Here is a 27,530-nt window from a genome sequence, read left to right as displayed (position 1 = left end):
CTCATAGAAACAGAGTAAAGCGGTGGTTTCCCGTGGCTAGAAGGGAGAGAAAATGGGGAGTAGCTGTTTAATGGACATAAGTATTTAGTTATGCAAGATGAACATCTTGTAGACATCTGCTGTGCAACGTCGTGCCTATAGTTACCAAATACTGCATTGTGCATTCAACAATTTGATGAAAGACATATTTCACCTTGAATATTCTTACCAAAATATTAACTAATTAAAAAGAAAAAATAAAAAATAAAATTTGAATAAAATAAGAATTAATTTTATTATTTATTCATTTATTTTTGAGACAGAGTCTCACTCTGTAGCCCAGGCTGGAGTGCAGTGGCGTGATATTGGCTCACTGCAACCTCTGTCTACCAGTTTCAAGTGATTCTCATGCCTCAGTCTCCAGAGTAGCTGGGACTACAGACATGCGCCACCACATCCAGCTAATTTTTGTACTTTTAGTAGAGACAGTGTTTCACCATGTTGACCAGGTTGGTCTCGAACTCCTGACCTCAGGTGATCCACCTACCTTTGCCTTCCAAAGTGCTGGGATTACAGGCGTGAGTCACTGTGCCAGCCAAAAAAAAAAAAAAATTTAATGAATAAAATAAGAACTTTTCATAAAGGCAATTTCTTAACACAGTCAAATTTGTATACTTACTTTCACCAATGTCATAGGCCACTTAAAGTTTGTAAGATTTATCTCCTACCCTCTGACAATGAAGACATCTAGCATACTTGCTGTTTTTTGCCCTCTACATTTAATAATCACATATGGAAAAGTGTGTTGGTATATGCATTATCAAGGTAATTAAAGTTCTTCCTAAATATATGGAAAAGGAGAGTTGTGATTCTTCTGTAGCAAAACATTGAAGTGAAGCTTTTCTCCCCTTTAGCAGAACATAAACAAGTTTAGATTCCCCTAATAATGTTGCTTTTTTTTACAAAGTGTTATGGGAAGTTGACAGCTTCATACTAAGTTTCAAGGGATATGTGGATTTTCTGATGTAAAAATATCACATCTGGAGTATCAGCTTCAATTATCCTCATTGCCTGATTATATTAGTGATAATCTAGTTATTGTCTGAAATCCATCTGGCATTTTTATCTTCCAAATAAATTAATTTGTAATATAATGGAATCTCTACTCTTTAATATTTCAAGGCTTTTTAAAATTATTTTATTTTATTTTTTTTAAACGGAGTCTCGCTGTGTCACCATGCTGAAGTGCAGTGGTGCGATCTTGGCTCACTGCAACCTCTGACAACCTGGTTCAAGCGATTCTCCTGCCTCAGCCTCCTGAGTAGCTGGGATTATAGGGACATGCTACCACGCGCAGCTAATTTTTGTATTTTTAGTAGAGACGGGGTTTTACCATGTTGGCCAGGATGGTCTCAGTCTCCTGACCTCATGATCCTCCCGCATTGACCTCCCAAAGTGCTGGGATTACAGGCGTGAGCTACCACGTCTGGCCTATTTCAAGTTTTGAATGTGATGCTGATATCTGAAAATTCCTTATGAATGCAGTATAGCTTTTTGTGTAGCACTGTGTTAGGTGCCTGGTGACAGTTCAATTGACACATTCTTTCTTAATACACCTGACTCTGTGTGGGTCGAGACCTCAATATGAGAATTGTGACAGTTTCTGATATATCTTTTCCAACTATGTATTCTGAGACTGAGGAAATAACTAGGTTTAGCCTATTCATCTGGTGGAACACACCAGGGTATGGATGTGAGCAAATATACAATTTATTACCTGGCTTTCAAAGGTTTAGTCTCTGCTGCTGGATATTTTGGCATTTTAGGATTGTGAGGTACTTACTTCAATTCAGGGATCACATTTAATAACTCCTGGAATGCTTTTGGTATTTTTCATTTTCCAATATCTAATGCTTGTGAAAAGCATGGATAAATATTTCCATTATAGATTTGCAGCAATTTTACAGCATTCTTTCTTAAAGAATCCAGCCTTATAATCAGTGAAGCTTCTGAATTTCTGAACTAATTTAAATAAAATAACTTGGAGAGAGAGCATAATAATACATGATGACTCAATGCAGATTTCTATACAAAAGATCTATACATTTTCTAATTAAATAGACCAAGTAATAACTCAGTGGACTGTTCAGCTGTTTCATACATGATACCTTCATACATTCATACCTCACGATCAATTTTTTTACCTCTAGAGTTGTATATACACACGTAAATCAACACTCTACCCTTGGAATCATAACAGGAACCACCAAACTTTTTCTGGGTAAAATACCAGATAGTAAATAATAGTGTAGGCCTTGGTAGCGTGGGGTATATGGTCTCTGTCATAATTACTTGACTTTGTTGTTGTGAAAAGAAACCAAAAATAAATAATGCATAATCAAATGAATGCGGCTATATTTCAATAAAACTTTCTTTATCCTTAAAAGGCGACTGGCTTAACTGGGCTACTGGCAGGGACCTATAGTGACACTCGTGTCCACACTGTCTTTGGTACATTGTTGATATAGATACCAAAGAGCTCAATTCACTAGTGTCATCAGAGTCTATAGTTTGCTTAGCAGAGAGCTTTAAAAGTTCACTATAGGTTTTCTTGTCAGTGAATGTCTTAAAATGTCATAATGGTTTGGCCTTGTTAGATTCACTGCATAATTGCCATATATATTAGTATTTTTAAAAAAAAAATTTCCTCTACAGTATTCCTGGGAAATATTAGCATTAATAGGAGTTCTAGAATCTGTAATAGAGGCTTACGTTAACCCCTACAAGATTTAGATCCACTCCTCTGAATTCTTGGTAAGTAGAACCATACCAATTCATTTCACCCAGTTCAACCTTAATCTGATACCCTTTGAATCTTTTCCTATAGGTACTCCCAATGTACTTTTCCATATACATTAGTACAATACTGTAATTTATTTGATGTGTGATATATCTTGTAAGTGCAGAACTTGTGATTTTCCCTTTGGGCATAAATAGAAGGAGTAAGCCTATAGAGAATGAAGCATAGGAGGACAGGTCCTAAGGAAAAATAGGCATCATATTGCAAAGTATCTGCTCCTGGTAAAATCCTGGTGAGGGTTTTGAAGAGATTAGCTTCAAGAGTAGGCAGGTTTCCTCATTGGAGGAAGTGATGCTTCTGCAATCAAAGAAGGCTGAAGGAAAGAGTTCAAGTTTCTTGGCTTTGTTCATGCCCTCTAATTGTCTCCAAGTCTCAGAGCTACACTCCTACCCAACCAGGCCTCATTAATAGCATAATTTTATGATCTTGTGTAGTAAACAGGCATTACGTTGTATATCACTGTTAGATTTGGGGCCTGATTCTTCCATATGCTTGTCCTGATGCTACTAGAGATAAAAGATATTTTAGGTCATAAAAGCTTCCCAGTTCTTTATCTGTGCCTTGAGTTTGGAGTCATAGGCCCTAAGCTTATCATTAGTCCTTTGTACATTCTCAAGCCCAATCTACACTCTTTATAACTTCCATTGTTGCTAAAGCATTTTTTTAACATCTAGTTAATGACCCAAATCTTTGTCTTTTATCAGCTCTATATTCCATGTCTCTACTCTGGATATTTTGAATAAATGTGATCTCTATATTTCTCAAACATGTTAGGCTTTCAAATTCCCATTCTGATGCCAGTATCTTGGGGTCATCCCTAGTACCAAACACTCAAATTGGAAAATGTATTTACATTGAGGAAATTCATCATGGTTGTTTCCAATGAACATAATTAATGAAGAAATTTTTTACCTAGATATTGCAGTATTTGGGGAACAAATTAAATAATAAGGCATCCAGATGAGAAAAATGGAGTCCATTACTACCTCTAGGCCTGAAGGGAGAAGGGGAAGAAATAATATACCTGGAATTCACAGTCAGCATGGCAACATGGAGAGACTGTGTTGGACAGACTAGCTCTTGGAGGAATATATGAAGGGAAAGTTTCATATGATTAAGGGAATGGGAAAAATAATACACCGACCTCTTTTTCATTCTTCGTTGTTCAAAAGTGTGTTTAGAGTCCTGAACTAAAGAATCCAGGAGTGACCAGCCTGGAGATTGATTCCTTATCTATGAGGAACCCCATCCAATCCCATGGAATGCAGGCTGTACAGGGGATGAAGCTCCTTCATTTGGAGTTAAATGAAGATTGCCAGGTGGAGGTTATTAGGTGAAGATTGCTAAGTGAAATTGCTATATAAACTGCATGCTGTTTACAAGCGTGGTGGTTCTGCTATGGTTCTCCCAGACACTGGACCATCCTTGTTTGTAAGTTCCCCTTGATAAACCCTATATCTCATTCATTGGTTCTTGATCTCTTCTTCAGCCTCTAGAACGTAGTGTTATTCCTATTGAAGTCAATAGGGGTCCAACATGACATTCATTCAATATAAGATTGAAAAATTATATATGTATACATAGGCAAATAAATAGTGTTAGTTGACACTAAAAATGATTAGGCCTGCTTATGGCAGTTTAATTTTTATCTGGGATGATTTACTAATCAATATGATTTTAAAATTTCAGCTGAGTTACTGACACTGTAAGAAAGGTACATGTGTTTTTTTCCCTCTGCAGCATATTTATATACAAAGAGCAAAAAAAGAAAAACATTATCTCATATTGACTATATGCCTTTCTTCGCTAATTTATTTAAGTAATTCATTTTATATCTTATTTTGTGAGTTGTCTTGCAATGACATATTGGATCAAAGGAAGAGCTTTAGTATAAGAATGAGGGAGTCTGAATGTAGTTCTTGGTTCAGGCTTTCACTAATCATGTTTCTTTAGCTGGTTTCTTTACCTTTTGGAATAATGAAGTAAAATAAGGAAAGCTAAAGAATCAGTCAGTATCCAGAAGTATTGACTTGAATTCCAGACTAATTATTTTCTAGTTTTATGGTCTCATATGAATTTTTTGGCCTTCTGTGTTTTGGTCTCCTCATCTACAAAGTAGATTGTAGTAACATCAACCATCCGCTTATGTTCTAAGTCTAGCTAAGGCACATATTTCTCCACACAGCCTTCCTTCTATTTATACAATCTATATACAAATTCAGGTGGTTCAGCTTCCTTTCTTAATTCAGAGCCCAAATTATATTATGTCAGCACTTATCAGTTAGTTCTTTTGGTCATTATTAGTCCTCCCCAAACAACTAGTTGCTCTGAGTTGTTCAAAAGAGATTGTAATATGTTTATCTTTAGGTCTTTCAGTCCTAGAATATCAGCCCTGAGAGTAGGCACTCAATACATTTGTGGCAAATTTAACTAAATGGATTATTAGAAAAAAATGACACAAATATTTCAATTATAAAATAACATAAATTTAAAATAATTTCATAAAATGAAGTGTTTCAGTAGATTTCAAAGTTTCTGGCCAGGACATATACTAATATTCTGTGTCAGTGATTCTCAAACTTGAGCATCCAACAGAACCTCCCAGAGGGCTTGATTCATTAGGTCTGAGGTGGTGCCTAGTACTTTGCATCCCTAGCAAGTTCACAGGTGATGTTGATGTTCAGGGACAACACTTCAAGAACTATAGCTTTAATATTAACAAAATGGAAAGTACATTTTGTGCAGAAGTGGGTAAAATAATTTAAAATAATTCATATATAAAATGCCCTTATGCTTTATATTAATAAATTCTCCTATCATGTTTATCTCTGGCTCTCACTTGAGTGGCTTCATAGAATGAGTTGAGGAGAAGTCTCTCCGCCTCAATTTTTTGGAATAGCTTCAGTAGGAATGCTCCTCTTTGCACTTCTGGTAGAATTTGACTGTGAATCCATCTGGTCCCAGGCTTTTTTTTTGGTTGATAGGCTATTTATTACTGATTCCATTTCAGAGCTCATTATTGGTCTGTTCAGGGATTCATTCAATGTATATGTCCAGGGATTTATCCATTTTTTCTACCTTTTCTAGTTTGTGGGCACAGAGATGTTCATAGCAGTCTCTAATGGTTATTTGTGTTTCTTGGGGTCAGTGGTAATGTCTCTTGTGTCATTTCTGATTGTGTTTATTTGGATCTTCTCTCTTTTCTTCTTTATTAGTCTAGCTAGCAGCCTATCCTGTTTTTTGTTGTTGTTGTTGTTGTCATTGTTGTTGTTTTCAAAGAACCAACTCCTAGATCTGTTCTTTTGTATGCTTTTTTTGTGTGTCTCTATATTCTTCAGTTCAGCTCTGATTTGGGTTGTTTCTTGTTTTCTGCTAGCCTTTGGGTTGGTTCGCTCTTGTTTTTCTAGTTCTCCTCGTTGTGATGTTAGGTTGTTAATTTGAGACCTTTCTAACTTTTATATATGGGTGTTTAGTGCTATAAATTTTCCTCTTAATGCCTTAGCTGTGTCCCAGAGATTCTAGTATGTTGTACCTTTGTTCTCATTACTTTCAAATAACTTCTTCATTTCTGTTTTAATTTCCTAATTTACTCAAGAATTTTTCAGAAGCACGTTGTTTAATACCCATGTAATTGTATGGTTTTGAGCAATTTTCTTGACCTTCATTTCTATTTTGATGCTCCGTGGTCCAAGAGTGTGGTTGGTATGATTTCAGTTTTTTTGAGTTTGTTCAGGGTTGTTTTATGTCCAATTGCATGGTTGACTTTAGAGCATGTACCGTGTGGCAACAAAAAGTATATATTCTGTCATCTCTTGAGTGGAGAGTTCTGGAGATGTTTATTAGGTCCATTTGGTCAAGTGTTGAGTTCAGGTCCTGAATCTCTTTGTTCATCTTCTGCCTCAGTAATCTGTCTAATACTGTCAGCGGGGTGTTGAAGTCTCCCATCATTACTATGTGTGAATCTAAGACTCTAATAACTTGTTTTATGAATCAGTGTACCTGTGTTGGGTGCATATAGAATTAGGATAGTTAGGTCTTCTTGTTCAACTGAACTCTTTACCATTATGTAATGCCCTTCTTTGCCTTGTTTGATCTTTGTTGGTTTAAAGTCTTTTGTGCTTGAAATTAGGATTACAGCTCCTGCTTTTTTCTGTTTTCCATTTGCTTGGTAGATTTTTCTTCATCCCTTTATTTTGAGATTATGCATGCCATTGCAGATGAGATGGGTCTCTTCAAGACACCATACCCCTGGCTCTTGCTTTTATATCCAGCTTGCCACTCTGCCTTTTAATTGGAACATTTATCCCATTTACATTCAGGGGTAGTATTGATATGTGTGGATTTTATCCAGGCATTGTGTTGTTAGCTGGTAATTATGCAGACTTGCCTGTGTAGTTGCTTTATAAGGTCACTGTCTGTGTACTTAAGTGTGTTTCATAGTGGCTGGTAATGGTCTTTCCATATTTAGTGCTGCTTTCAGGAGCTCTTATAAGGCAGTTCTGTTGATAACAAATTCCTTCAGCATTTGCTTGTCTATAAAGAATCTTATTTATCCTTTGCTTATGAAGCTTAGTTTGGCCAGATATGAAATTATTGGTTGGAATTTATTTTCTTTAAGAATGTTGAATATAGGCCTCAAATCTCCTCTGACTTGTAGGGTTTCTGCTGATCAAGTCTCTAGACTTAGAGAAAGAAATAAAAGGCATCCAAATAGGAAGAGAGGAAATCAAACTATCCCTGTTTGCAAGTTACATGATTCTATATCTAGAAAACCCCATAGTCTCTGCCTCAAAGTTCCTTGAGCTTTTAAGCAACTTCAGCAAAGCTTCAGAATACAAAATCAATATACAAAAATCAGTAGCATTCCTATACACTAACAACACCCATGCCAAGAGTCAAATCAGGAAGGCAATCTCATTCACAGTTGCCAAAAATAAAAAATAAAATACCTAGAAATACAGCTAACCAGGGTAGTGAAGGATCTCTACAATGAGAATTACAAAACACTCCTCAAAGTAATCATAAATTACATAAACAAATGGAAGAATATTTCATATCCTTGGATAGGAAGAATCAGTATTATTAAAAAGGCCATACTGCCCAAAGCAATTTATAGATTCAATGCTATTCCCATCAAACTACCAATGATATTCTTCACAGAACTAAAAAACTAATTCTCAAATTCATATGGAACCAAGGAGCCTGAATACTCAAAACTATTCTAAGCAAAAAGAACAAATCTAGAGGAGTCACACTGCCTGACTTCAAACCATACTACAATGCTACAATAAGCAAAACAACATGATACTAGTACAAAAAGAGACACATAGACCAATGGAACAGAATAGAGCCATGAAATAAAGCCACATACCTACAACCATGATTTTTGACAAAGGTGACAAAAACAAGCAATGGGGAAAGGATTTCCTATTCAATAAACGGTGCTGGAATAACTAGATAGCTACATGCAGAAAAGTGACACTGGACCCCTTCCTTACACTATATACAAAAATCATTTCAAGACAGATTATAGACTTAAATGTAAAGCATAAAACTGTAAAAATCCTGGAAGATAACCTAGAAAATACTATTTTGAACATAGAAACTCTCAAAGATTTCATCGTTAAAATGCTAAAAGCAAATTCAGGAAAAGCAAAAATTGACAAATGAGATCTAATTAAACAGCCTCTGCACAGCAAAAGAAACTATCAACAGAACAAACAGACAACCTACAGAATTGGAGAAAATATTTGCAAATTATACCTCTGACAAAAGGACAAAAGCTCTAATATCCACAATCTATAAGGAACATAAACACACACACAAAAATCAAACAACACCATTAAAAAGTGGGCAAAGACATGAAGACACTTTTCAAAGGAAGACATACTTACAGCCAATATACTTATGAAAAAATGTTCAATATCACTAATCATTAGAGAAATACTAATCAAAATCACAATTAGATATTATCTCACACCAGTCAGAATGGCTATTATTAAAAAGTCAAAAAATAACACATGCTAGCAAGGTTGCAGAGGAAAGGGAATGCTTATACTCTACTGGTGGAGAGTGTAAATTACTTCATCTGTTGCGGAAGACAATGTGGTGAGATTCCTCAACTAAAAACTGAACTAACATTCAACCCAGCAATTCCACTACTGAGTATATACCCAAAGGAATATGAATTATTCTACCATAAAGACACATGTATGCATATGTTTATTGCAGCACTATTCACAATAGCAAAGACATGGAATCAACCTAAATGCCTAACAACCATAGGCTGGATAAAGACAATGTGGTACATATACACCATTTAATACTATGCAACCATAAAAAAGAATGAGGTCATGTCCTTGCAGGAACATGGAAGGAACTGTAGGCCATTATTCTTAGCAAACTAATGCAGGAGGAGAAAACCAAACACCACCATACATTCTCACTTATAAGTAGCAGCTAAGTAATGCGAGCACATGGACAGAAACAGAACAACAGACACTGGGGCCAACTTGAGGGTGTAGGATGGGAGGAAGGAGAGGTTCCCCCCCCCACAAAAAAAAGCTATTTAGTATTATTCTTGTACCTGGGTGACAAAATAACCTGTACACAAAACCCTCGAGTCACAAGTTCGCCTCTATAACAAGCCTGAACATGTACCACTGAACCTAAAATAAAAGATAAATTAAAAAAAAAAGAAAATTGAAATAAAACACAGTCTTTGCACTTGTTTGTAAGTAGCAGTTTATTCTACATTTAATGTATCTTTTCATAGTAACTGTTATTTTAGTTCCATTATTCTGAAACTTTTGTACTAAGGATACCTATATATGTATAAATATCTATGTGTATATTGCCCATATTATTATAGATATTTATATGTTTCTATTTTTATCTGTGTATTTTACTCTAAGAGTTATTCATATAAATTTCAAAGAGAGCCAAAACAAATCTTTAGTGTAAGAAATCACGACAGTTGTTATCATTAGGTAAAACAATGGAAAAGAGTTCTTTAGTAGTCCTTCTTCCCTTCCTTCCAACCTTCTTCACTTCCACTGTCCCTCCTTCCCTCATTCCCTTTACTCTACCCTCCCTTCCTTTTCACTTCCTTTTTTCTTTCCTTTGACCTAGATTAAAGTTATTTAAATGTTTTTATTTTGTGATACTTCACCAGGAAGGCAGAAAAAAAGCTGATTTTTATTGAATAGCTGAAAATATAAATAACGGACATTAAGCTCATTTGTAATTTTCAGTATCCATTTTGAGGTTCTATGAGTTTCTCTCTCCAAAGTAATTGCTGCAAGAAAATAGTTTTCTTTCATTATTGTATTAGAGAATTTATAAAGCAATACTCATAGCTCAGAGTTTCTGTTTTAAAAAGAAAGTAACTACCTTTTCACTCTATTCTGGTTTATTTGAAAAACAGAAATAATACCATCGGTTTAATTAGTATTTTTAGTGTAGTCAGAGACACATTGCGAATGGTGAACTTGAGTAGAGCAAATGTGTTTCATTTCTGGCAAACATTAAGGTATTTTAAAGGAAATGGTATTTTAGATGATATATAGTAAATTTTTATGATAATTACAAATAGTTTGGTGTACAGCTATATATGTATAAACATATATTTTATCTTGTTATTCATGATCTTAAAAAAGTACAGTTAATTTATCATAAAATATTATTTACTGTTGGATATCTAATACAAAGACTTCTTGTCTATTATGAAAATATCACTATTACAATAATCATTAAGTTGGAATCTCATCAATTTTGAATATTAATATTTACAAATAGTAAGTATGTCAGAAGTTTAGGTTCTTAAACACATCAAGTATCTTGACATCACTTCAATTTCTTTTCCTTTGATTTCCTGTCCCCTCAACACTAACTCATCTCTAAGAGTATAGAATTATGTAAGCAAAACTTTGGTAGGAAAAATCTTTTTCTGAATATACATATTTGGATAACATTCAAAATTTCTTACCAAACGTCAGCGTATCTTATTTTCATAATAGAACATTTTTTGGCAACACTCCATAAGAATAAAACAAGTAGCAGAAAATAATTCGCATAGTTTTCTAAATTTATGATAATTATATGTTGAAATAAGAATGGTTTAATATCAACTATAGAGTTAGATTCACTTGATGTTTGAAGTTTTTGTTTTTAATTGATACATAATAATTATACATATTTCTGGAGTACAGTGTGATATTTCCATATATGTATACAACATGCAATGATAAAATAAGGACAATTAACATATCCATCACTTCAAACACTTGTCATTTCTTTGTGATGAGAACATTCAAAACCCTCTCTTCTTACTATTTTGAAATATGTAATAAATTACTATTAACTATAGTCAACCTACTGTGCAACGAAACAACAGAACTTATTCCTCCTGACTTTAACTTTGTATCAATTGATCAATCTCTTCCCATTCTTCTCTCCCCACAGTCTCCTAAGCCTCTGGTAACCACTATTCTACTCTTTACTTACATGACATCAACTTCTTTAGATTCTACACATGATTGAGAACATAGTAATATTGGTCCTTCAGTACTTGGTTTATTTTACTTAAAGTAATATCCTGGAGGATATGAATAGTATTCCACACAATGGAATACTATTCATCAATAAAAAAGAATGAAATTCTGTCATTTGCAACATGAGTGATCCTGGAGGATATTACTTTAAATAATATATATATGTTTACATATATATATAACTTACATATATATACTTATATACATACGCACACACAGTGGAATACTATGTATGTATATATCTATACACACACGTAAGATATATATATATTTTATATATATATATATATGGATCACATTTTTTTTTATCCGTTTAGCCTTTGATGAACACTTAGGCTGATTAGCAATTTTGTCTATTGTTAATAGTGCTGTAATAAAATGGGGTTGCAGATATATTTTCAACATATTCATCTCATTTCCTTTGGGCATATACCCTGTAGTGGAATTGCTGGATCATATGGTAGTCTGTTTTTTCTTAAGAGTCTCCATACTGGTCTATAATGGCTGTACTAATTTACATTCCCACCAACATAATATGAGTTTCCCTTTCTCCATATTCTCACCAGTATTTTTTATGTATATTTTTTCTTTTTGATAACAACCATTCTAACAGTTATAAGGTGATATTTTATTATGATTTTGATTTGCATTTATCTGATGATTAATGAAGTTGAGCATTTTTCATTTTTCTTCATATATCTATTGGCCATTTGTATGTCTTCTATTGAGAAATGTGTATTAAGTTCTTTTGCCTATTTTAAACTCAGATTGGTTTTTTCTTTGTTTTCTACTATTGACTTGTTTGAGTTTCTTATATATTCTGAATGTTATCCCCTTGTCAGATGCATAGTTTGCAAATATTTTCTCCCACACGGTAAGCTGTCTCTTCACTTTTTGATCTTTTTTCACACAGAGGTTTTTTGTTGTTGTTGTTTGCTTGTTTGTTTGTTTTGAGACAGAGTCTCGCTCTGTCATCCAGTCTGTAGTGCAGTGGTGCAATCTCGGCTCACTGCAAACTCTGCCTCCCAGGTTTAAGCGATCCTCCCTGCTTCAGCCTCCTGAGTAGCTGGTATTACAGGCGCCCGCCACCATGCCTGGCTAATTTTTCTATTTTTTTAGTAGAGACCAGGTTTCTTCATGTTGGCCAGGCTGGTCTTGAACTCCTGACCTCATGCGATCCGCCCACCTTGGCCTCCCAAAGTGCTGGGATTACAGGTGTGAGCCACCAGGCCCAGCCTGCACAGAAGATTTTAGGTTGATATAAACCTGAAGTGGCATTGTTTGGGGTAATACTCGAGGTCCCTTGCCTCATGCCGAGGAAATCAAGAAATAGACACACATGGAGTGAAGTTAAGAGTGGAGGTTTAATAGGCAAAACAAAGAGAAAAGAGAATAACTCTCTCTCCTGAAGAGATAGAGGAGTGCCCAAGTGGGTCTTCCAGTCCCCTGGTGAAAGGCACGGGTTTTATAGACTAGCTAGAGGAGGCAGTATCTGATTTACATAGAGCCCAAAGATTGGTTGGACCAGGTGTGACATTTACCTAGCTCAAAGAAGCTGGCTTCCCCACCCTAATCTTTTGTTATGCAAACAGTTTTTCTATCTGGCAGGCATCATGTTGTCTGCTCCTTACTGTACACGTGGTTGGCAATGAAAATGGAAGATGGAGCTGCCATGTTGAACATGCCTGGCCTCTAGGTAGTCTTTTCCTATTGTCACGATTGCCAGCATTCACCTGTGCAAGATTCCAGTTTGCTTATCTATGTCTGCAGCTCGATTTTAAAGGCTGCTTTTTTTCAGAAAAGAAATGATTTGGGGGCTGCTTTTTATTAAAAGAGAAACCTTACCAAGGACATCCGTACCCTCACTATCTGCCTAAATAATTTATTTTTAACTCCTATACCATTCCCGCTTGTCTATTTGTACATATGTTGTCTGTGCTTTTGAGATCTCATCCAAAAAAGTCCTTGCCCAGACAAATGTCATGAACCATTTTCCCTATGTTTACCTCTAGTAATTTTATAGTTTCAGGTCTTACATTTAAGACTCTAATCTATTTTTAGTTGACTTTAAGTAGTGAGAGATAGGGATGTTGTTTCACTCTTCTGCATGTGAATATCCAGTTTTCCAAGCATCATTTATTGTGGGATCTTTGTGCCTTTGTCAAAAATCAGCCGTAAATGCATAGATTTATTTATTGGTTCTCTAGTCTGTTCCATTGGTCTATGTATCTATTTTTATGCCTGTACCATGCTGTTTTGGTTAATATTGCGTTGTAGTATACTCTTTTTATTTATTTATTTTTGAAATAGGGGCTTGCCGTGTCACCAAGGCTAGAGTGCAGTGATGTGAGTACAGGTCATTGCTGACTCTTAACTCCTGGGCTCAAGCGACCCTCCTGTCATAGCCTCCTGAGTAGCTAGGATTCCAGGAGTTTACCATCACACACAGCTTTTTTTTTTCTCTTCTTCTTCTTCTTTTTTTTTTTTTTTTTTTTTTTGTAAAGATGGGGTCTCACATTGTTGCCAGGATGGTCTCAAACTCCTGGCTTCAAGAAATCTTCCTGCTTTGACCTCCCAAAGTGGTAGGACTACAGGTGGGAACCACCACACCGAGCACAGTATATTTTAAAGTCAGGTAGTGTAATGCCTCCAGCTAGTTTATTTTTTTACTCAAAATGGCTTTAGATATTTTGGATCTTTTCCATATAAATTTCATACAAATTTCAAGATTGCTTTTACCATTTATTTGAAAAATGTCATTAGTATTTTGATAGTGATTCTATGAATCTGCAGATCACTGTAGGTGGTATGAGCATTTTAAAAAATTATTATTCCAACCAATGAACATAGGATAACTTTTCATTTATTAATATCCTCTTCAATTGCTTTCATCAGTATTTTGTAGTTTTCATTGTAGAAATCTTGCACCCTCTGTACTATCTTTATATTTAGGGTCTTTAAAATAGATATAAATGGGATTGCTTTATTGATTTCTTTTTCAGATAGTTTGCTGTTGAGGTAGAAGAATACTACTGATTTTTACATTTTGATTTTATATCTTGAAACTTTACTGAATTTATTTATTATTTCTAACAGATTTTAGGTGGACTCTTTAAGGTTTCCTATATATAAAATCATATCATCTGCAAACAGGGACAATTTAATTTTTCCCTTTTCAGTTTGAATATCCTTTCTTCTCTTGCCTAATGCTCTGGCTAGGATTTCCAGTATGAAAACTTTTATTTAATCTTGCTGAATTGACCCCTTTATCATCATATAATGACCCTCTTTGTATGTTCTTCCTTTTTGTCTTAAAGTCTATTTTATCTGATATAACTATTATAGTCGGTAGTGTTCTTTTTTGGTTTCTAGTTGCATAAGTGTATCCATTCAGCTAATCCATGTCTTTTAATTGAATAATTTAATTTATTTTCATGAAGGTAATTATTGACAGGGAAGAATTTACTACTGCCATTTTGCTTATTGTTTTCTGGTTGTTTGGTAGATTCTTTCTTACTTTCGTTCTCTCTTTCAGTCTTCCTTTGAGGTTAAGTGATTTTTCTTTAGTAACATGTTTTGATTTATTGCTTTTTATTTTATTTATTATTATTATTGTTGTTGTTGTTGTTGTTATTATTATTATTATTTGGAGCTGGAGTCTTGCTCTGTCGCCCAGGCTGGAGTGGAGTTGTGCAATCTTGGCTCACTGCACCCTCCACCTTTCGGGTTCAAGCAATTCTCCTGTCTCAGTCTCCCAATTAGCTGGGACTACAGATGCATACCACCACGCCTGGCTAATTTTTTAGTATTTTTAGCAGAGACAGGGTTTCACCGTGTTGCCCAGGCTGGTCTCAAACTCCTGAGCTCAGGTAATCCGCCCGCCTTGGCCTCCCAAAGTGCTAGGATTACAGGCGTGAGCCACTTTTTATTTTTAATGTATCTATAATAGGTTTTTGCTTTTTAGTTACCATAAGGGTTACAAAATACACCTTATAATAACAAGTTATTTTAAACTGATAACAACTTAACTTTCATTGCAAAGTAAAGAAACAAGCAAAAACACCGTACGCTTTATTCTCTCCCAACATTTAAAACTTTTTATGTCACTATTCACATATTTATATTGCCTATTTCTGAAAAAATTAGTTATTATTTAATAGTATCCTCTTTTAGTCTCTTTATTTTAAAGATATATGTGGTTTATCTATCATAATTACAGTTTCAGAATCACAGTCACGTTTGCATTCTTTTGGTTTGAAGAATTCTTGTTAGCATTTCTTTAGATGCTTTTTTTTTATTCTGGTCACTTTTTGAACTTTGAATTTTTTTGTAAAAATGACTTTATGTTGTTTAAAATAATGTGTGCCTGATATAAAATATGTGAACATTTTTTAAAAGGTAGAAAATAACAAATTCTCAATTTCCCACTACTCAAAAATATTTTTTAAAAATTAAAATACGTATATCTCTAATGCAAATATAATCTAAAGACATATACATTGCCTGAAATACACACTAAGTTTGCTGGGCTCAAAGAAATAGTTAAATCTTTTTCCCTTAAATAAAGTCATCTTTTACTACATTCAGGTCTTTGTCTAAGAACTATGTATGTAAGAGTGATTTCTTTATCTGATATTACAAAATGTTCTTTAAAATATTTTTCTCAAAACAAAAGCTAACTCTTATCACTTAGAAAAAAAAACTGCTTTCAAATTTATTTTGCCATTTTCGTTACTCTCTTAGTGACTCACATTAAGAAAAAATTTTGAATCTAGTCATCCAGAAATTTTTGTTTGCAATTAATATATCTTATTTATTTAAATGGTTTTAAATGTATTTTATTTACTATATTTAGTGTAATCTTTAGTATTGTCATAATGTACACAATTGTACTGCCAGAGAAATATAAGAAAGTATGTATTCTGGTTACAGCAGTTATTTTATGTTTTGTTTGTTTGTTTCTCATGAGCTCTGGAAACTATTTGATGTTCAAAAATTACAATTTATGCCACAAACATTTACTAAATCTGTGTGCCAGGCATTCTGTTAGGTTTTGGGATATAAATTCTATTGTTTGTTTATTTAGTGGTAGCTATTCTGAGCAACACATTTGTGTGGTCGATGGAAACTAAAACCAAAAGTAAACAAAAACACATAACAAACTAAAATTAGTATCTGACCAAACCATCTTGTCATAGAATGTATTTATGCATTTATTCAACAAATAGTTGTTGAACTCCTAAAATGTTTGACATGGCAGAGAAGTATTTAAACCATATTTACTACATGTTAGGGTAACCCCACTCCACAAGCAGTAAGGATTGAAATAAGGCTTTCCCCTCAGCACCACACAATATACTCATGTAACAAATGCACATATATCCCCTGAATCTATTTTTTAAAGTAAAAATAAAAAACAATTCGCTGAAAAAAATAAGACTTTCTGAAGGTAGCGATATTTAAACTGAATTCTGAAGGAGTAGTCAGCCATGGGAATATCAGTGTGTTGTGCAGGTTCCAGGTACAGAAAAATATGTGTGTGGAATGCGATAGAAGAAAGCGGTGTGACGTATTGCAGAAACTGGAATTATTTGGTGTAGCTGAAACTAGAGCTTGGTTTGAAGGATCATACAAATTGTAGAAAGCATCAGATCATACAGGCACTTATATTGTGTGATATGGATTTGCCACCAAGAAGCCATTGAAGACTGAGGAACTGGTTGGCAATGGGAAGAGATAAAAACACTTTTAGATTTGCACTCAGTAGGTAGGTCATAAAGTAAAAACACATGAGTAATTATTTGTTTTACATTTGTTCTTATTAGTTAACAATCTATTCTTACAGAAGTAAATATTTCCTTGAGGAAGTAACTAACTTATTTGTCGGATTCCGATGTTGTTTAACAAAGAAATAGGGAAACAGGTTTCACCTCAGAATCATTTGGTACAGAGAGAGTAAAGAATATTGAGTCCTGAACTGTTTAGCACGAGAACAGTAAAGCATGTTGGTCAGTTCTCAGCAGTCAATGATAGGAAATTAAATGCTCAAGATAGCCACAAGAAAGACACTAATGTCCTTGTCAAGAGTAGTTCCGTTAGATGGGTAGTTATGGAAGTCAAATTGCAATAGATTAAGGAGTATTTGGAGGGTCAGGAACTGAAGTTAAGACGTGAAGGCAATTCTTTCAAGACGTGGGTATGAAAGGAAATAGAATAGTATAGCTATGGTTTGAGGAGTTCAAGAGATCAAAACAATTTTATTCATTTTATTTTTATATATGTTAGGTTGGAGAAGACTTAAACATATCTTTAAATCTGATAAAAAGTCATATTGTACTTTTAAAATTGCATTTCTTGTAACTTCAAGCTTTGTATTGTTGGGCCAAAATAAAGACAAATGTTAAGAGTTTCAGATCATTGTATAAGGGACTCTTCGGTTGGAAAGAAACTGTAAAGTTTTTTTCAAATGATGTACGAAATTGGACAAAACAATGAAGTAATCCAATGCCTGGTTTTTACTTAATACCTATAGAAAACATGATAAATACATAATGTAAATTTACTAAAATGTTAAAGTCTCCTTTTTAAATTAGTAGGTTGGATATGTGATAGGAAGAAGGTTAAATAATAAATATTATCTTAAAAATTATAAGTGTTCTGTTGTGAAAATTCACATTAAAATTCTATATTAAGTAAAAGGTTGAGGAGAAAGATTCCTACTAAAGTCTTAGATCATGAAATGATATGTGAGGAAATGTGTGAGAGAAAATCAAGTGAAACAAACATAACCATTTATCTGAAAGATTAATGACCTTGAAGAGAAGTAATGTGTTCTCAGATATAATATGAAGAAACTTAATGCCTAAGAACTTTTAGGAAAAAAATCTAGGAGAGAACTGGAACTTATTTATTTATTTTTTGAGCCTCTTATCTAATTTTCTTTTTTTTTAAATCCCATTCTTTCAAATTGTTTTCAAATTTGTCAGAAAAAGTCCAAGTCTGTATTATATTTGAGATTGATTATTTTAACTAGATTAGATAAAAGAAGGTACTATCTTGACAGTAGTTAACTTTTTGACTTTGAATAACTCTTTTCAAATACTATGACCCCCCCGCCCCACAAACCAGGGTCTCACCAAGCTCTATTTCTTTCTTTTCTATTTCTTTCTATTCTACTTATCTCACTCTTTTCTTTAATAACACACCCACCACAACTTGGACAACAACTAAAGACAAAGTAAATTAAATAATTATCTTAACTTTTCCTAGATTATGAAATCTTTATCAGGTATTAAAAATTTCTGCCCAGGCCAGGCACAGTGGCTCATGCCTGTAATCCCAGCACTTTGGGGGGCCAAGGCGGGCAGATCACCTGAGGTCGGGAGTTTGAGACCAGCCTGACAAACATGGTGAAACCCCGTCTCCACTAAAAATACAAAAATGAGCCGGGCATGGTGGTGCATGCCTGTAATCCCAGCTACTCAGGAGGCTGAGGCAGGAGAATCACTTGAACCCGGGAGGCAGAGGTTGCAGTGAGCCAAGATCGTGCCACTGCACCCCAGGCTGGGTGACAGAGTGAGACTTTGTCTCAAAAAAAAAAAAAAAAAAAAAAAATTCTGACCAGAATATTTCATTTAACCTGTGGTTAATTAATATAAGGACGTATGTAGAGCTTTTATCCCAAACCCTATTTAAATTAATCTGTAGCCATTCTTTAGAGGTGTTTCTCATATCTTGAATTTTAAAACCTAATCATGCAGTCTGAGTACCCAACCAGAAGAAGCATCAGGGTTTCCTTTTGGAGCAGTTTTGGTCCATTTGGCAGCCTACAAATCCTGACTTAATTATCCTTTCTACCTGAGAGTCAATAGTATGTTCATTCTAAATCTTAAAATGCACCCTGCAATGCATATTGTGACTTTTCTATTCAATGCGTTAACAGGTGGAAGAATTCTGCTGTTCTTGCTATATGTGCTTGAGCCCGAATTCTTAAAATACATGCTGAGAAGTGGCCATATTCTGGGGTTGTAATTTGCAAACTTGTGAAAGGCAAACATATGGTACAGCAAAATTTGTATTAATTTCAAATATTTAAAGGAGAACTTGAAAAGTCAGATGAAGATAACATATTGTGTAGATAAATATATATATTGCAGATAACAGAGAACACAGGTAATATCAGTGGATATAGAATTTGGTAAGCTTCTCTGTCAATTTTTTCGGATTTTCTATGTGCACAAACACATCTTCTGGAAATAATATCAATTACGTATTTTCTTATTCAAAAATAATGTTTTTTGTTGTTGTTTACACTTTACTGGTAAGGCTCTCCGAATTTTTTATTTTGCATAACTGCGGTTCTGCATCTCAAGAGGAAGAGGTTCAATAAAATATAATGTTTTCCGAATCAGTGTATTAGGTGTTTCTATACGATTAAAATGTGTTAAAGTCCAATTTCACTGGAATCTCTTTCCTGAAGTATCTAACAAATTTTTGAAAATTCTTGGCCATTATTTCCTCAGATGGCTTTTGTCCCATCATTTCTCCCCTCTACTTTTAAGATTACAGAATATAGTAATTACATGAATATTATAATTTTACCATTTTTTGTTTTCTATGTTTTTATCTCAGTAACTTAGTTTGAGTATTTTCTATTAATTTATTTTTCATACCGTCATTTGTTTGCCTTTTATCGACTAATTTTGCACATCAAAATCTTAAATTATTGTATTGCCTTATTTGTTTCCATGTGATTTTTTTCATATGACTTGAAATTATCCAGCTTATTATCTATATTAAAAGACCAATGAAAGTTATTTTTATATCTATTAAGTAATAATTGTGATCCATATATTTGAACATATCTGTAGCACCTGGGAGACTGTTTCTGTTGTCTGTTTTTCTCATTGTGTCCAGTTTCTTTACAAACCTACTATTTTTTTCCTTTAATGCCAGGCATTGTGTATAAGAAATCACAGAGTCCAAATAAGAATGTCTTTTCCTAAATATAAACTATATTGTTTGCTGGTACTTCAATTAAAAGTTCAGCTTAATGAAATCAGAGATTTTCACTGATACAACTCTAGGTTTCAGTCTTCGTATTATCCTCAGAAGATCTGCTTAGCTGCCATATTATGTTGAGCTCCTTGGACTCTCACTCTATGTTGTTAATAACTAGTAAATACCTTGAGAGGGAAAGAATACGCAGTGAATAATTTTGAGATGACTCTAATTAATTTATCTGTATTTCAGGATCTTAGCTTTCTAAGTCCTGATTGCCTCAGTAGAGCCTATTGAATGCAAATAATTATTTTGATATTGTATGTAACTTTTTTGTGGTTTTCGTGGAGAGGGATTTAGTCAGCTGCAAATTACTACTTTGCAATTGGAACCAGAATTCTCCATGTTACTTTCTAAGATATTTATCATGAAGTAAGCAATTTTAGTCTTAACTTTATGAATCTAATTAATATTTAATTTTAGGTTATTTAAGCAATTGTCATCAGGACACTTGATTGGGTCTGCTGGGCTTTATCATGTGTCTATCATGTAACTTGAATATTAACAGTCTTCTCTATGATGGAGTATAGCACTTATTAAAGTTATTTTTTTTAAACAGTCTATACTATTAATACATGAAGTAACAAAACTTAAGTATCATGGACTTTTCAAAATCATAAAATTTATTAAAATATCTATTAATGATTAAAGCTATTATAAGTACTGAGTTAATATTCTATTTTTTTGTTTAATAGTGGGGTGCAGAACATGAAAGTCAATAATTTACTTACAAATTTAATTGTCAGTATTACTTGAAAACCAGGTTTCATATTTTTTTCATAATAAAAATCACCTATTTCTGCAAGGCAACATTTACTATGACATCTCAAGAATTCTATTTAGAATAGTATAATTACGCTATCTTCCTCAATATCAAATGAATGAAATTAACATTTCATTGCTAATTAATTTTAGAATAGGCATGTAAATAATTTACTATTTCTGTGATATTTCAGGTTTACTAACTTAATGTCCTAATCAATACAGACAACATATTTTTAAACCTTTTTTAAACAAGAAAAAAAGAACTTTTCCATTTATTTATTATTCCCTAGAGCAAATCACTTATCCCACAATAGATTATTCGACATTTATTTATTGAACTTGTATTAAAATATAAAAATAAACACAGATATATTAGTTTTCTTAAGAAAATGATAAATACCTGTATGTTATTCTAGATAATTGGCTCTTTATAAATCCCTTTATTATTTTGTGTGTGTGTGTGTGTGTGTGGTTTATAGGCTGTCATCAACCGGCCATTCAATGACACCTCAAAGTGATTTGGACTCCAGTAGCTCTGAAGAATTCTATCAAGCTGTTCATCATGCTGAGCAAACCTTCAGAAAGATGGAAAGTTATTTGAAGCAGCAGCAACTTTGTGACGTTATCCTGATTGTTGGGAACCGAAAGATACCTGCACATAGGTACAGTAGTCTGCCTCTACTGGAAACATGCATTCACATGTTTAAAAGTGCCAGACTGGCATGCAGATTGCAGAATATTATATGACTACAGAAATAAGGATTCACATTTTTTTAAGAGTTTTTTGTTGTTGTTGTTGTTTGTTTTGTTTATACTTGTTTTTATTTCTTATTTTTCTTTTGTGGAAAAGTTGAAATGCTACTTTAGGTAATAATTTTTTGAAAAACAAAACAATTATAAAGTGTTCAAAAATAAAACTACTTGTAACTAGGGTTGATAGCTATGGAGGAAAAATTCCATTATCTGGGACTGTGGGATTCACAGTCATACTGATTTTAGGCACGCTAATTCGGGAATTGTGCCTAAAATCTGAAATGAAATATGCTATTCCATCAGAAACTAAAGAAAGGTTATCTTGGCTATATATTTATATCAACTAATAAATTAAGGTATTTCATATTGACATTTTTATATTTATTTAAAATTGTGTCATACTGATATTTTTAAAGCCATAATGCATTTTAAAGCTAATAGTTTTATTCATTAAAATGATTCCCGAAAAACATGGCTGTATTTCTACCATGATAGAAATATTACAATATGGACGTTGAATTTAAGTCAGTGTCTTGGAATACATGGGGAAGGACATTTGACATTGCATAACTACTGCAGGTGACTTAGAGTTCAATCTGTCAGCTAACTATTGAAAGCATTTTTATATTATTGATTTTATTTTTCAAATATAACTACGAAATTGAGTTACCATTTGCAAGAGAATTCACAGTCATTATTATTGAGAGAATTACTCAATGTCATAATATGTGTGGCAAAACCACAAATTATCCTGAGCTAGCATCTAAATAGCATCTAGTTAATAATTCAATTATATTCTTCAGCGTAAGAGCTATTCTTGAGAGTGTAATTAAATTGACTTCATTTAACTTATAAATTAAATAATATTGTATGTATTTTTAAGAAGACAGGAGGTGTCAACCAACTCAAAAATATATTAACACATCAAATGCTCATTAATTTTTTAAAAAGATGGGTGTTTCCTATAATTTCTTCAATCTTGTAGTCTTTTATTCATCTTAATTCAACATTTTCTTTTTCATTTGAAACATTTTTAACCAATCTGTTGAGCAATTATTCTATATTCGTAATATTCTACATTATTTTCTTTATTACTCTTTATATATATTAGTTATTTTCTAAATTATTCATGCAAATTGTTTACAATATTCCTATTGGATGAGAAATTAAAATTCTTCTTGGTTTATATTGTTCTAAAACATCTGAGCAATGTATTACTTTTATATGTACTATTCTGAACATATACATATTTAATATATTTAGAATATATTAAACTAAATACATTATTATCAATCATTGATGTGTTTCTTAAGTAGGATACGAAAAATTAGTTTTTAAAAATCATTATGGCTAACTCAATTCAAATAAAGTTTTATATTTTCTTTACACTGTTAAGTGATAAACTTAGGTACATTACTATTTTAAAGAGTTTATTTGAGCAAACAGCAACTCATGATCGGGTAGCACGAGACCACAGGCTGTTCAGAGACCCACCTAAAGAAGACCAGGGGAACGTTTTCATAAGACGCTTGTGGAAACAAGACAAAGAAAATATTTGATTGGTTAAAGCGGGGCAAGAGTCTATTTAGAGGTTGGTTGGTGGTTTCTGATTGGTTAAATTACTCTGAGTTGGTTTTTGCTTGGCAAAAACCTGGAGATGTCTCAGCCTAATGACCTCCCAATTAATTTTTTAACACTATAGTTTAAAACTTTAGTACTAATTATTTTACAAGTAATGTACATCTTAGGACTTTAAGTTAAACAAATATTAATAAATACAAATAAATATTGTGTGACACTTGAACAAGCATTGTTGTGAATCATTGCAGGTATTTGATACTACTTTACTGATACTTTTGCAAGATGAAACAGTTGTAATTAACGCAAAACTAGCTCTTGACTTAAAATGAATAATCATTAGTAATAAACTAATACATTTTAATACTTTTAGTATATTTTGGTTAGTACAACTAAATATTGTCTTTAAGCAAAATGTATGTGGTGTTGGAATCATTACCACTAAAAATTGTGGGGCTATTATAATAATATCGAATAATATAAAAATAATTTTTATGAAGATTTATAGCTCTTTCAGTAAAAGCATTGCTAGCTAACATTATTAGCACTTGCTCAGTATTCATTCATAATTATATATGTTTAATTCATATTAATTATATCATCATTCCACACTGTCAAATAAATTTTGTTTTTAGTTAACATATTGCCCTCATTGAAGGACTCTACATAAAATCATTTATTTATGTGCTGGTTATATTGTGTATGTTTTTAACTTGATACTGGTCACAATTATCAATTGTTTTATGAAAGGCCATGTTTATGTAGATAGTTTTGTTTACTGTTAGGCATATTTTTAAGTAGGTAAGGTCTGAAAGGCTAATAATATTTCAAATAACCCATTAATATATTTTGCATGAAAAATAATCAAAATTCTGAACTCATTTGTGCTTTAGGCCTTGAAGGAAATCCTAAGATGAATATCACTTTCTCACAAATAGCCCAAGATAATTGATCAGCAACAAATAAACCAAAATATTTGAATGTAAATCCTTGAATTTCAAACATCAAAAATTTTTTATAGGTGGGCTACCTTTAATCTGAGATTCAGATGAGGAAAATTAGGTTGACACATCAATATTAAAATTGGATATTTGAATTTTCAATTGTAAGAAAATTAGGAGGTGTTTATGGCCTTGTCTGATACAATGTACAGATATGAAATGAAATATGATTGAGCTTGTGAAATTTTTCTTCCCCTTTAGCCATTATTAAGAGTAAGAGCATTTTGCAGACATAAATGGGGAAATCTTATGTAACTAATATACTTAGTCTTGAGTTGGAAATAATGTTATTTATCATTTTATGTTCATCGAAACAGTGTCGAAGGATATACGCCAAAAACTTAACAAATCTTATTCCTGTGAGGAATAAGCCCTAGCTCATAAGGAGGAAAGAAGGGGTGGCTAACTTTTTTCTGAAATGTATCAACAGATGTATTATTTAAATTTTTACAGCAAGCATGCAATATGTTCATGATCAAATGAAAACTTAAATGAAGAATAAAATGATGATATTTGATAGATAGAAAAGTATCCTATTCTACAGACTAAAACACTTGGCATTTAAAAATGTGTTATATTCTGTTTTCACTGTTTGTACATATTTGACAATAAGTTTAGTTATTTCAAGAAAGTATTTATTGTTTTAATGTTCTTTATAGTGCACTAGTATGTAGAGAGTTGAGGCTAAAGTGACAATTGAAATGATGCATTTATTAGCACTTAAACCACATTAAATACATTAAAAAGAAATTACTTACCTAAACAACATATATTAATACCCAGGAGTAGGCAGATAGTACTGCTTCTCCATGTTGATGGAAAATTTATTTACATAGATTATCTTTAATAGTAGAGGAATAACATTTCTTTCATTTTACTAAATCATCCATCCACCTAAATCTCTCACTCAGTTTGATAGTTTAAAATATCTCTGTAGCAACTTCAGAAAAAAATAATTAGTAAAACTGAAAAACTTTTGTTTTCTTGATCACTTGGATATCATTTTAATGTTTTTCTTATGTCTATAGTAGATTGTCAGCAGTCCATGAAGCATCTTTCTTTGCACTAATTAAAACAAACAATTATCAAACATACTCTAGCATTGGCCTATGCCCTGTTGATGATGCATAATGATTATAAAACATAATGTTCTTCCTTGTAGAGTTTTCAATATACTTGAGGAATTAAAGATAAACCATAAGATAATTAAGGAAATTATTATAGTTGCAAATAACTGCAAGGTAGAATATATGGTTCTAATTCCAAGTCAAGACATAGTCAAATAAGGAAATGAGTAGTATATGATAGAGTATTATGAAAGTTTTTCAGAGAAATTGAGTGTGAGGTAAGCCTAGTGGAAAAGACATGGCATACTATTTTAAGTAGAGATACTACTATGGAAAAAATAGAGAACTAAGGAATTTCTGTTTGCAAAAATTACAAGGATAATGAGTTGGTGAAAATAGAGTTTATATTGGAAATAACTGGGAAATTAAACCATAAAAATAGGACAAAGATGATTATGATAGACCTCAGGAGCCAGTAGATAAGTTTTTTACTTGAAACAGTATGTTTAATTAGAAGCTAATGTAGGTTCTTGAGGAGAGGAATAACAACTGAGTCAATGATAATGATGATGATGATGATGATGATGATGATAGTTAACACTCACTGCGTTGATTATGTTCCAGGCCTTGTTTAAAGTAGTTTGCATTTACAAATCATTTTGTCTTTAAGAAACAGAAAATTCTTAATTTCTCACTTTTCTCTATCATATAGAAAATGGAGGCATGGAAAAAATTTAAAATGTACCCAAGTTATTCACTCAATAATTGGTGACATTAGAACTCAAACCCAGGCAATCTGGGTAATGAAATAATGACTTTAACAACCACAATAGACTGACTATCATAATTTAGAAAGGTAGTTTTGAAATATGGTATGGTTTTAGAAAATGTATAAAGGACAGGCACAGCAGAAACTAATGATCTGAGAAGCTGTTTTGGTTAATCCAGGCATGAAATGATGGATTAAAGGATGAACTGAGCAGTATTTTGAAGGATGATGTCATAAGCCAGATTCCCTCATATGAAAGCCTGAGCCTGGAATTCAGGTTTTCATGATGGATTTAAAGGCTGACCTCAGAAGAAACAGAAGCAGGATAGGGCAGAGGAAGGAACAAATCAAGGATGAAGACTTGCTTCCTCTTTATCTCTCCGGAAGCTCTGCATATGACTTCCTGCAGAATGAGTCACACCCCGAAGCAAGGATTTATCCTGATTCTTAGTCAGTGCTTTAAGATCCACCCACAGGTTGAGAGTCAGGAGAGGTGGTGGCAGTTGAAGGATAAAGTGTGAGAAGCAGGAACACATAGACTTCCACGGAATAAGGAGCTCCTGTTAGGCCAAGTCCAGTTCCTGAAAAAAGGAGCATCTGGGTGCTTTAGGTACTAACATCACTGCCCCTGGGACATGGGCAGGCCTCATAAAGAAGGCAAGAACACATTCAAAGAGAAAGATGGATTTTACATCATATTTGATATAGGAAACAAAGTAGAAAGAAACACAGTGATACTTTCATAATTTTGACTCTGGAAGTTCATAAATTCGACTCTGGAAGTGCACCAATTAGAAACAAAGAAGTATAAATGAAAGAAAATATCAGTGGGAAAGCTTTGAGTTTAATTTAGTTACAATGAAATGCTCCTGGGATATGTGATGAGCAGTTCTACAGGCATTTGAGATACAGGGTTATGTTTAAAACCACCGTAAAAATAATAATTAAGGCAGTGCTCAAGAGTGATTCTGAAACAGTGAGCATCAAGGCAAAATGTAGAGGCCTGAACAAAACCTACGGCAGTGAGAGGGTTAAAGACTAGACCCAGGAAGAAAAGTCAATGAATCAGAGGTAAGCTGGGATAAGAAGTCTGCACAGCTTTCGCTAAAAAATAGATTTAAAAAAGGAATGGGAGGTTAACAATAT

The 27,530-nt window shown here is 33.2% G+C and overlaps 1 protein-coding gene across 1 annotated transcript in view; it reads left to right on the top strand.

Annotated features, from left to right (window-relative positions):
- KLHL1 (kelch like family member 1) overlaps window positions 1-27,530 on the top strand; it is a 428,752-nt gene that overhangs the window by 118,680 nt on the left and 282,542 nt on the right. Inside the window, exon 2 of the mRNA XM_003827457.5 lies at window positions 21,696-21,878. Within this exon, the coding sequence (XP_003827505.1) occupies window positions 21,696-21,878 (183 nt within the window). The remainder of the gene's footprint in view (window positions 1-21,695; window positions 21,879-27,530) is intronic.

This window comes from Pan paniscus, chromosome 14 (genome assembly GCF_029289425.2).
Source record: "Pan paniscus chromosome 14, NHGRI_mPanPan1-v2.0_pri, whole genome shotgun sequence".
Classification (NCBI taxonomy): Eukaryota; Metazoa; Chordata; class Mammalia; order Primates; family Hominidae; genus Pan; species Pan paniscus.
This window is presented reverse-complemented; position numbering and strand designations above follow the sequence as displayed.